The following is a 10,712-nucleotide window of genomic DNA, read 5'->3' on the forward strand; positions in this document are numbered from 1 at the left end:
CTCCACTCAAATGCTTCCGTTCCATGTGAAACCACCCAGTGAGAATTTTCCCTGACCCACCTACCCGGGCCCCTGTTGGCAGGACTCCGCCTTCTCCTGTCCCTTTGGGCGTATGGGGGGGCTTGGTCCCAAACTGTGGCAAGAGGCGACATGATTCGTCGAGTCAAGTGTGTACATATTTGCATGTTCAATGCAATGAGTACACAGTATATCCCAACTTGATGTGTTTTTTTTTTAGAATAGATTTTAGAAGTAAAATCTGTCTTATTTATTGGTGTGTACTTAGGCCTACTACACTATAGTGTTTTAATCATGGTCATGATGATGCAATGTTGATTAGAACAAGTAAACATTAGAACAGTATAAGCACATACAAATTCAACTTTAATACATTGCAATAAGAACAACTTTTCACAAAAAGCAGCCATGAATTCTGTTGATTCTGCTGACTGTCTTATGATGCTTATCTTCTTCGGTCATCGTTAGCAGAGGAAAAATAAAAACTAGTGTTCTCGAAAAAAATCACTATTCAAAATACGCACACTTACACACAATACTTAACCATAACATTTCTATTTTCTATACAATTTTTTTTTCAATCTATATTAAATGACAACGTATTTGGCAGACAGTACATTACTGCCCCCATGTGGTCAGATCTTTCAAACTTGACGAAGTCTTACTTTCCGGAATGGCCCAAGAAAATTAAACAAATCTAAAAAAAAAAAAGGTCAAGGCATTACTCTGTAATATTTAACCGTGGTCTAAAATTGTTTTTACAATAATTATTATGATGCTTTCATTTAACTTGGTGTCACGGCATGTCACGTGATCATCTGTGCACTTCCGCTTTGGGAAGTCGTTGACAAATTTCTCCGTCGCCGAAGTCGCCCATAACAAACAGGATAAGAAGGTGATAACCAAAGAAAAACAAGGCCGAGGAGTTATTTTATCCAACTCAAGCGTAAGTACGCCACTTCAAAAATTAAAAGTTGATGAGAGAGCTTGAAGCGTAACGCGCGAACTCTTTTGCCAATCTCCGCGGTTACATATTAATCAACAGGTGCGCAAAGTTAGCAATTAGCCACACTGTAAACTCATAATTTAATGGGGATATCAAAATGAAGGTCACCAAAAACCTTTAGTTCCTTACACTTACTGCTTACTTGCAAATCTCGTTTCGGCTGCTTAAACGACATGCTATTTGCGATTGAAAACAAAAATGCTCTTATATTAAATGTCTATAAATTTAGCCGGATCGCAAACTCGTAAAATATTGTATAGACGTTTAGCTTTTCGAATGTGTTCTTGCTTTGAATGTTGACGTTGTCATGGACCAAAAGCTGGCGTGCTGTTTATTTGTGTATTATAACAAAACAGGACTACGTTGAATTTTGTGCTTTAATTGTGAGAGTATAGTAAGCCTTAATGGTGCTACAGGTCACATGTTCCCTCCATAATCCACAGATAAGCCTTGTGTGTGGTCCTTTTCCCCTACTACAAGGTGTATCGAGGAATCCCTTGTCTTTCCTCATCTGGCATTCCAAGAATTGACCCTCAATTATGCCTGATTTACTCTGCACTGTCAGTCCACTCCAGCACTACTTACTTCGTTTCATTTCTATTTAAATTGTTTGCCAGTGTAACCACATTCCTTCCCAGATCATGGGATCAGCATGAAGGCAACCGGATTTTCTTTCCTCTCGTCACATGGTAACATCTCGCATGCTATTGCTAAAGTGCACACATATCCGTTATTTATTAGTCTCCATCGTCAGGGAACGACACACTCCACTGCTACTCGAAAGCAGGTTCATGAGCCGAAGTCATGGGAGAATGTGAATGGAAAAAGTTGCGCAAGCTATGCATATAAATAAACAAACAACACAACTAGGGACCGGTTCACCGTGAAGGTTATTTGTGTGATTTCTTTTAGGTGATCTTTCCTTCCTGAAGAGCGTGCCGGGGTAGCCGAATAACCCGCCGCAAACATGGGGGAACTCTTCCGGAGCGAGGAGATGACGCTGGCGCAGCTCTTCCTCCAGTCGGAGGCGGCCTACTGCTGTGTCAGTGAGCTGGGAGAAATTGGGATGGTGCAGTTCCGTGATGTGAGTGGCCGATTCTAATGTGGATGATCTCTTTTTGTTCTCAAAATGGCCATCATTTAGGTGGGGATGGGGTGGCGGTAAGGTTAAGGAAGCTCGGTGTGAATGAGCGCTTGCCTCATCGCAGCATCTTAGTCATGTGCTCACTGCTGACGCTTCATTCCTCACATGAGAGCAGTCACTCCTAACTATCCCTAAGGGAATCTTGCGGTGGAGATGGATCATGTTGTACATCCATTGAGAAGAAGAAAAAAAACTCATGATTACAATGTTAAATAATGTCCTTGTGTCGCAGTTGAATCCTGACGTGAACGTGTTCCAGCGCAAGTTTGTCAACGAAGTGCGGCGATGTGAGGAAATGGACCGCAAACTGAGTAAGTCTTTGTTTATAGTCAGAAAAAGATACTCCTCCTATATAATACCGGATTACTATGAAAACAATGCCGTGTCGTTGGCAGGGTTCGTGGAGAAGGAGATCAAGAAGGCCGACATGCCGATCGTCGACACCGGCGAGAACCCCGAAGTCCCTGTCCCAAGAGACATGATCGACTTGGAGGTGAGGGAGAAGAGAGCACCACGGTTTCCCTTCAACCATCTCACCGTTATTCACTTCTCTCTTCTTTCCTTCCGCAGGCCACGTTTGAGAAGCTGGAGAACGAATTGAAGGAAATCAACACCAATCAGGAAGCCCTGAAGAAGAACTTCCTGGAGCTGACCGAGCTTAAGCACATTCTGCGTCGCACGCAGCAGTTTTTTGATGAGGTCAGCACACACACACACATACATGCACACACACACGCTGGTCAGAACAGGATGTGACATATTTACTCTATCACCCTTAGCGTCTCAGTTGCTGCCAAGTGTCTGTTTTTCCGGAGCTTTGCTTCGACATTAGTGCCGCTCTAGCGCCTCCATCAACATTACCGTCTTGTCCGCGCGTGTCGAGTCGTCTTTAATGAGTTGAAATGAGCCGTGATGGAGGTTAATCATTTAGCCGGACAGGCGGCCGTTGAGCTATTAACCTTCTCTGCTGCTCTTTCATCCCTGTCGTATTGTTTTCCTGTTGATGCAGATGGAAGACCCCACGTTGCTGGAGGAGTCTTCCACCCTGCTGGACCCCAACGAGGTCAATCGCGTGGCTCCCCTCCGGCTCGGGTAAAACCAACAATTGGACACATTAACGTCGTCCTTAAATTCGGCTTTTTATTTAACCGAGTGTCTGTTGTTCTGTTTTACAGATTTGTTGCCGGAGTCATCGGAAGGGAGCGTATCCCCACATTCGAGAGGATGCTGTGGAGGGTTTGCAGAGGCAATGTGTTCCTGAGACAGGCGGATATCGAAGACTCTCTGGAGGACCCTTCTTCGGTCAGACTGCAGTGTGCCGATCCGTGCATGTCGTGCATGCAGTATTAAAATGGACTAATATATCATCAGTCCTCAAAATTCCCATGATCTCGCTCACAGGTACATTTTGGAACCGTAAAACTCATAATAGGTGTCACGTTTCATGTGTTCGCAGGGCGACCAGGTCCACAAGTCTGTCTTCATCATCTTCTTCCAGGGAGACCAGCTGAAGAACAGAGTGAAGAAGATTTGTGAGGGGTGAGTCAACAAAGCCGCATCGTTGTTTAGTTTGTCGATATTTGCTCACGTGCGCCTCCCTCCCCAGCTTCCGAGCGACATTGTACCCGTGTCCGGAAACACCCCAGGAGAGGAAAGAGATGCTCGCAGGGGTGAACGCTCGTATCGATGATCTACAAATGGTAATTCTGCAAACGCTCACGTCAACAGACACACGGTGTCACACAGTAAGTACGCATTCCCCCCTCCACCCTTCCTCAAGGTGCTGAACCAGACAGAGGACCACAGACAGCGGGTCCTGCAGGCGGCGGCCAAGGCGGTGCGCGTGTGGTTCATCAAAGTGAGAAAGATGAAGGCCATCTACCACACCCTCAACCTATGCAACATCGACGTCACCCAGAAGTGTCTCATCGCCGAGGTGTGGTGTCCCATCTCCGACTTGGACTCCATCCAGTTCGCTCTGCGCAGGGGCACGGTGAGCGGAATGGATTTGCACTCATCGGCGACCGAGACGAGGCCCACCTGCACAATCTAACGGCTACCAAGAAGTAGCTGAGATTACATCCGTATGTTTGAAGATGTTTACTGTTGTGTCATTCAGGAGAAGAGCGGCTCCACCGTGCCTTCCATCCTGAACAGGATGCAGACCCAACAGACCCCGCCTACCTACAACAAGACTAACAAGCTCACCTCCGGCTTTCAAAACATCGTGGACGCCTACGGAATCGGCAGCTACCGCGAGATCAACCCAGGTATGGCCCGCGTTTATGATGTCACACTTCTGCCTGTCCCAACATCTGTGATATCTCCCCCTCCTTCCCCCCCAATCTATTGCGCAATCACTCCAGCTCCATACACCATTATCACCTTCCCTTTCCTGTTCGCCGTCATGTTCGGCGATCTGGGCCACGGCGTGCTCATGACCTGCGCCGCTCTGTACCTCGTCTTGCGAGAGAGCCGGCTGATCGCCCAGAAGAACGACAACGAGGTATCCACCTCCATGTTCCATCATCTTGCCCCTCACGTTCACTCCGATACGCAGCGCCGCTTCCTCTGAGCCACAGGAAGAGATTTCTTTTTTTTAACTTGGATTTTTTGTGTCAGATGTTCAGTATGGTGTTCGCGGGGCGCTACATCATCCTGATGATGGGCCTCTTCTCCGTCTACACGGGCATCATCTACAACGACTGCTTCTCCAAGTCGCTCAACTTATTCGGCTCGGGCTGGAGTGTGCGGCCCATGTTTAACGTCCGCGTGGGAGGCAACTGGACGTAAGTGACGCGGTGCGTCAGGAAAGTTCACTTTTGTTTTTGTTTTTACAATGACAATTTTCCCTTCACTCTCCATTTTAGGTTTGAAACACTTGAAGGCAACAAAGTTTTGCAGTTAGACCCTGCGGTAGACGGCGTGTTCAAAGGGCCCTACCCCATAGGCATTGATCCGGTAATTTTTTGCGATGAGCGAAAACTATTGGGCCATCTTGTGTTATACCAACGGGGGAGGAAAAATTCATTATTAGTTAATTATTTAAAAAAAATTATCAATTTAATAAACGTAAACATTTCAACTTTTGACATTTTCAAAATCAAATGTGGCCCTTGAACACAAAGGCCAACTTCCATTTAATTAGGTGTTTTTTTTTGTTTGTTTTTTTTTTTACGGTCTCTTTTGTGCATCATAGTTAACTTATGCTTAAACTATTAACACTAAGCCACATCTCATCCGTCAGATCTGGAATATTGCAACCAACAAGCTGACCTTCTTAAACTCCTTCAAGATGAAGATGTCGATCATCCTGGGCGTCATCCACATGCTCTTCGGTGTCACTCTCAGTCTCTTCAACCACCTGTGAGTGTTTCCCACCTCGTCTCCTACTCACTCCATCCCTTCGAGTCGCCAACTCTCTTTTTTTGTCTTCTCGTTCAGTTATTTCCAGAAGCCGCTCAACATCTACTTGGGCTTCATCCCCGAGATCGTCTTCATGTCCAGCCTCTTTGGCTACCTGGTGCTGCTCATCTTTTACAAGTGGCTCTCGTACGACGTGCGGCTGTCGCGAGACGCTCCCAGCCTCCTGATCGCCTTCATCAACATGTTCCTCTTCAACTACAGCGACCCAACTGTCAAGCCTCTCTACACAGGACAGGTCAGGAGCACCTCTTCATCATCGTTATTTTTTTGGGGAGGAAAAAATGAGCTGAATTCCCTTCATTTGTTTCTCATCACAGCAAGCCCTGCAGACCCTCCTGGTGCTCATCGCCTTGGCGTGTGTTCCTTGCATGTTGATAGTTAAAACTTTGGTCCTGCGAAGACAATATTTGTGGCGTAAAAACATGGTAGGATGCAGTTAATGTTCTTCACCCTCACCACTTACATTATGGCTGTAACCGTAAATTCTTAACCTTAAAACGTCCTTTGTACTAAACTGAAGACGCCGCCGTAGTCTCTCTGAAAGCTTTCGTGTTGCGTCACAGAGCACCCAGAACTTCGGGGGCATCCGGGTGGGCAACGGGCCCACTGATGACGAGGCGGAAATCATCCAGCACGACCAGCTGTCGCAACATTCTGAAGAAGAGCCTGAGGTGAGATTGTGTTGGCCTTTGAAAGATTTATTTGTAAGCGGAAACCTGCGCGTTTCCACGACAGACATCCATTATGCATTGAGACGCTCTTGTTACAGAACAGCTAATCGTGTTCAAATGTCTTTTGGTTGATGTTCATTAAAATTGTTTTGAAATCCCAACAAAGCTATAAAGATCCTGCTGTGATAGAAATGATGCAAGGCTGACTTTTTTTTAACCTTTTTTTTTTCCACTTTACAAGTGTGTAACCCATTTCTTCTATGGCTCTTTGCTGTGTGTGTTTGTGTGTGTGTGTGTGTGGTCAATAATCAAGCGTTGCCTTCTGTCGTCTGCTTTCAAGGCACGCGAGGAGGAAGAGGTAGGACCTGAAGCCTGCCACTTGTTCTTTCCTAATGCATGTGTCATCACACTCCGTCTTTTCCTTACCTTTGGCGCCCCCTTGTGTTGTGTTGGTGCATGTGTTGGCATGACGCAGAGCATAACTGTGCATATGGGTTCATTCCTGGTTCATGACTGGTGTCCTGCTGACTGATCTCAGGGGACTCCCGAGGGGGTATGTCGCCATCTGTTAAACTGACCGACGCGCCTCTTGTGCCTCAGTTTAACTTTGCAGATGTGGCCGTTCATCAGGCGATACATACCATCGAATACTGCCTGGGTTGTATCTCCAACACGGCGTCCTACCTCAGGCTTTGGGCTCTCAGTCTGGCTCACGCACGTAAGTTTGGTTTGGTTCGATCGGATACGAGCAAAACTCCATTCGAATTTGATTGCCACGTTCCACTTTACGATACAGAGCTGTCCGAGGTGCTGTGGACGATGGTGATGCACATCGGGCTCTCCACACGCAGCGTGGCCGGCTTCTTCCTGCTCTCCATCGTCTTTTGCTTCTTCGCCGTGCTCACTGTGGCCATCCTGCTCATCATGGAGGGCCTGTCCGCTTTCTTGCACGCGCTGCGGCTGCACTGGTGAGCAACACGCTCGATATTGCCATGGCGCTTTGATTTATTTACTCAAATGGAGGCTCTTAAAAAATAACATTAAAACAAAAAATAAACCCCAAAAATCAAGTTTGATTTAGCATAAGCAAAATATAAATCTTTAGTTTTTATGAACACAATATCTTTTTTCATATAAACCACACTAACTCCTTCAGGTTTATTTCATAAGAACTTTTTTTTGTGATTAATTTACATCACACGCTACTCGTAAAAAGTCATCTCTTCGATTGGCCTCGCCCTTTTTCTTTGAGAATGGAACCCGATCACTTTCTGGACAGGAAGTAGGTTTCACATTCTCGGGTGCTGTCGTGGGGAGGAGTCCCCTTTGGAACGGAGAGCAAGGGTCGTGAGCGACAAGCTTTGACCGGCCCGGCGTTCCTGTAAACACCTCCGTCTTGAATACACCTTGTTGTGTGTACGTGTTTACGCAGGGTGGAGTTCCAGAACAAGTTTTACTCGGGTCAGGGCTTCAAGTTCCTCCCGTTCACCTTTGAAGGCATCCTGGATGGAAAGTTTGAGGACTGAGATCACCCTCATCTTGTGTGCTTGTGTGCGTGTTGTGTTATTGTTTGTTCAAATGGATCATATGCATTTTTCCCACCCCCAACCATATGAAACAACTCCAGGTGTCTTATTTTAAGATCTCTGACATTCTTCGGTCAACATGCACAAAAGATCAAGAATTACAGTCAACTTGTCACATTCTTGTCAGCTTTTGTTACCATGGTGGCTGGAGACTGAACTGCAGCGAAGTGAGGGCTATGCAATGTTGCTATCTTGACAACTTTGTTGCTCTATTCAGCAACTTTTCTGGTTAATTTTCAAGAACTTGACCAAGGGCTTTTCATCACCAGACCTTTGGAGACTCCGATGCCCTCCTCCTGAACTGCTCTTCTTACCTTTGTCTTTGACATGGTTGTGCTTCTGTGTCTTTCTTGAGAACACAGACCCTTAACTGTTTGCAAAACAGTAAAAAGTCAATTTTCCAAAATGTTCAAACAACGTTTGTTCTGCTAGCATCATCTTTCATGTCTCTGTGTCATCTTTGTTGAATATTATTTATGCGAGTGTTTTGGTCAACGGTTAGAGGAGCGTTAATAAATGTGCGCTGGTCAGTGGTGAAGGTTTAGAAAAAGGGAAATGGTGTATGAGGACCCTTGTGAAAATGTTGTCATGGCGACAGATGCTCGCCGGGGTCTTTGATGGCTCCTCGTGCTGTTTGTGTGTCACGGCAGATGACATGTCTTCAATAAAAGTGTGAAGAGACGCAGTTGGTTGTCTGCTTACGCCATGCGCAATATCAAACTGAGATTCAAGTTCAGTTGTACAAATGTTAATCGTCACGAGAACTAGGATAACTTTAGAAAATATACTGTAGCGCCTTTCATTCAAAAGCATAACATAAAAAAAAAAAAAATCACCAAACCAAAAAATAATGAATAAAGTTTAATCACCTGCATTTCATGTATGTATTATATATTTTTATTTATTATATTATATATTTTTATTTACCATAGTTATAATGTAATGCCTTTTGATAGGTGTTATCCATTCATAATTTTTACATATTACATAAATGAAACAATTCTAATGACTGCCAATTTCTCCTGTGTGTATGTGAATGCCGTGGCCACAAGGGGGCAGTATTATACAGAGTAAATTTGATGGTGAGACGAGTCGTAATACATAGGACACTAGTTTTTTTTTTTTTTTTCCATTATTATTTCTTCCCGCAGATAAGGAATATGTGCTGTGAGCAATGTTTGCTCTGACTGCATTATTATTATCATCATTATTATTATAGTACCTCACCGGAAAGCAAGAAGAAATTAACTTAGTCCTAAAAGGTCCAATAAACAGTAGCGTGTTGTCTTTCTGGCACCTTGGGAGGCCGAGGCAATAAAGGTCCAGGATGAGGAACATCATGTCCTCTCTCCTGTGTATCTTTTAGTGTGGGGGTGGATGGAGGGATAAAAGGGGGCTGGGGTAGCCACAACAACCCCAAGTAATAATAGATAAAGGAGCTCTTTATTTATATTCCCTTTTTTCTTGGAACTTCATTTAATTTGATATTTCCCAGGGTGTCATCACAGGCAAAAATGAGCAACCGCGCAATTCTCGTTGTGTTTACACTCCCCAAAGCTTATTATTGGTCTGCTTTATCTCAAGCAAACAACAAAGTGCACTTTAGTTGGACCCAACAGCATCTTGAAAGAATGTTGGCGTCCCTCTTAATAAACTTTTAGTTAGTTTGAGTTTTTTGTGTGTGTATTTCTACAACCTTTTTCCACTTTCTGAAAATAATACAGTTGCAGGACAGTTTAAGGCCAAAATAAGAAATGGTCCCGAACTGCTTTTTTTTTTTAGGTCGCTAATGTCACCCTGGGGTTTGTCGGGAAGGTTAAAGCTGTTGACACGAGCCAAGCATTCAAACGGAAGTGCCTCGATTGTGGCGATAACATACTTGTGTGCAACCTGCCTGACCTTCTACCATTGTTTGTGTGCTGCTATTTTGGCCAGGAAGTGGTGACTGCGCAGTGGGGGGGGGGGTGTTAGCATGTACCGAGTTCAGCCATCATACCACTGCAAAGCATCTTGTATAAGAGGTCAACAATACATGATGGCAATTCCAATCCCGTAGGAAAACTTCCAAGAATTTCCGGGATCCTTTATCGCTTCGTTCTCACAGGTGTGTCAGAAAACTTCCAGGACTTTGTTTTGTGTCCTATCACTGGGTTTCACTTCTCCTGGGGTAGCTTCAAATGTTTAATTTTTGTACTTTTGGAACGTGACGCCCTTTTTAGTCCTAAAAAAAGGAACCTAAAGTTCACGTGGAATCATGTACGGTGCAGCAACGTCAAGTCTGGTTCGTTGTGTGAGTGAGCATGCAAGCATGTGCTTCCAATAACTACTTAATCCAGTAGTAAATAAAAACGATAAGCGAATCCAGACCACAAGAACCCTTTCACGTTTAGTCTGGATAACTTTGTTGTCATTTGTATTGAGATGGAGATTTATTTGAATGCGGTCAGACAGAACCTGATTTAAGATGAGATAGATGAAGAGAAAAAAAAAAAATCAATAACAACAGCACAGCCAGCGTTATCATTGAAACTACTATTTTTGTGTGAACGACTTAATGCCCCCTCTCAGATGAAGCTCTGGCGCCAAAACTGCCCGCATCCTTTAAGTCCTGAGCCAAGTGATGCTATCAGTGTGATGTTGCAGTGTCATCCCAACTAGGGCCCACAGCTTCATTCCTTGACGTGAACATATCACCTATTATGTTCTTGTTTTTCGCCCCCCCCCCCCCACCCCCCAAGCCCAAAATGCTGAGGGAGGAAGTGGCAGCCGCAGACCGAAAACAGGCCGCGCTCGGACGGCTTTTGTTGCAAAGGCTTTTGTTGTTGTTCGTTGGTTTCCAGGGACAAAATAAATAACTGAGA

At 44.8% G+C, this 10,712-nt stretch overlaps 1 protein-coding gene across 5 annotated transcripts; it reads left to right on the plus strand.

Annotated features, from left to right (window-relative positions):
* The first annotated feature begins 843 nt into the window (after positions 1–843).
* Positions 844–8,696, plus strand: atp6v0a1a (ATPase H+ transporting V0 subunit a1a). Of its 5 annotated transcripts, none has more exons than XM_085934277.1 (22): positions 844–964; positions 1,937–2,108; positions 2,401–2,479; positions 2,564–2,661; positions 2,739–2,867; positions 3,178–3,260; positions 3,344–3,470; positions 3,625–3,707; positions 3,775–3,868; positions 3,949–4,161; positions 4,288–4,438; positions 4,535–4,674; positions 4,791–4,957; positions 5,039–5,129; positions 5,416–5,534; positions 5,613–5,829; positions 5,912–6,019; positions 6,158–6,265; positions 6,579–6,623; positions 6,866–6,983; positions 7,062–7,233; positions 7,698–8,696. In XM_085934277.1, exons 2-22 carry the CDS (start codon positions 1,992–1,994, stop codon positions 7,789–7,791), a joined length of 2,553 nt encoding a protein of 850 aa, XP_085790403.1. In that variant the 5' UTR covers positions 844–964; positions 1,937–1,991; the 3' UTR covers positions 7,792–8,696. The 5 variants fall into 5 exon arrangements, with proteins under 5 accessions (XP_085790403.1, XP_085790404.1, XP_085790405.1 ...); XM_085934278.1 differs by having other exon boundaries at positions 6,606–6,623; XM_085934279.1 differs by lacking the exon at positions 6,579–6,623.
* The last annotated feature ends 2,016 nt before the right edge of the window (positions 8,697–10,712 follow it).

Source organism: Syngnathus leptorhynchus, chromosome 16 (genome assembly GCF_054491065.1).
Source record: "Syngnathus leptorhynchus isolate UIUO chromosome 16, UIUO_Slep, whole genome shotgun sequence".
In the NCBI taxonomy this organism is placed as follows: domain Eukaryota; kingdom Metazoa; phylum Chordata; class Actinopteri; order Syngnathiformes; family Syngnathidae; genus Syngnathus; species Syngnathus leptorhynchus.

What these genes read in the sequence shown, in the direction of transcription:
- atp6v0a1a (XM_085934277.1), top strand. Translation starts at nt 1,992, where the DNA reads ATGGGGGAACTCTTCCGGAGCGAGGAGATGACGCTGGCGCAGCTCTTC. An exon ending in GGAAATGGACCGCAAACTGA is followed by an intron (nt 2,480 to 2,563) that starts GTAAGTCTTTGT and finishes TGTCGTTGGCAG; the next exon opens with GGTTCGTGGAGAAGGAGATC. An exon ending in CTCAGTCTCTTCAACCACCT is followed by an intron (nt 5,535 to 5,612) that starts GTGAGTGTTTCC and finishes CTTCTCGTTCAG; the next exon opens with TTATTTCCAGAAGCCGCTCA.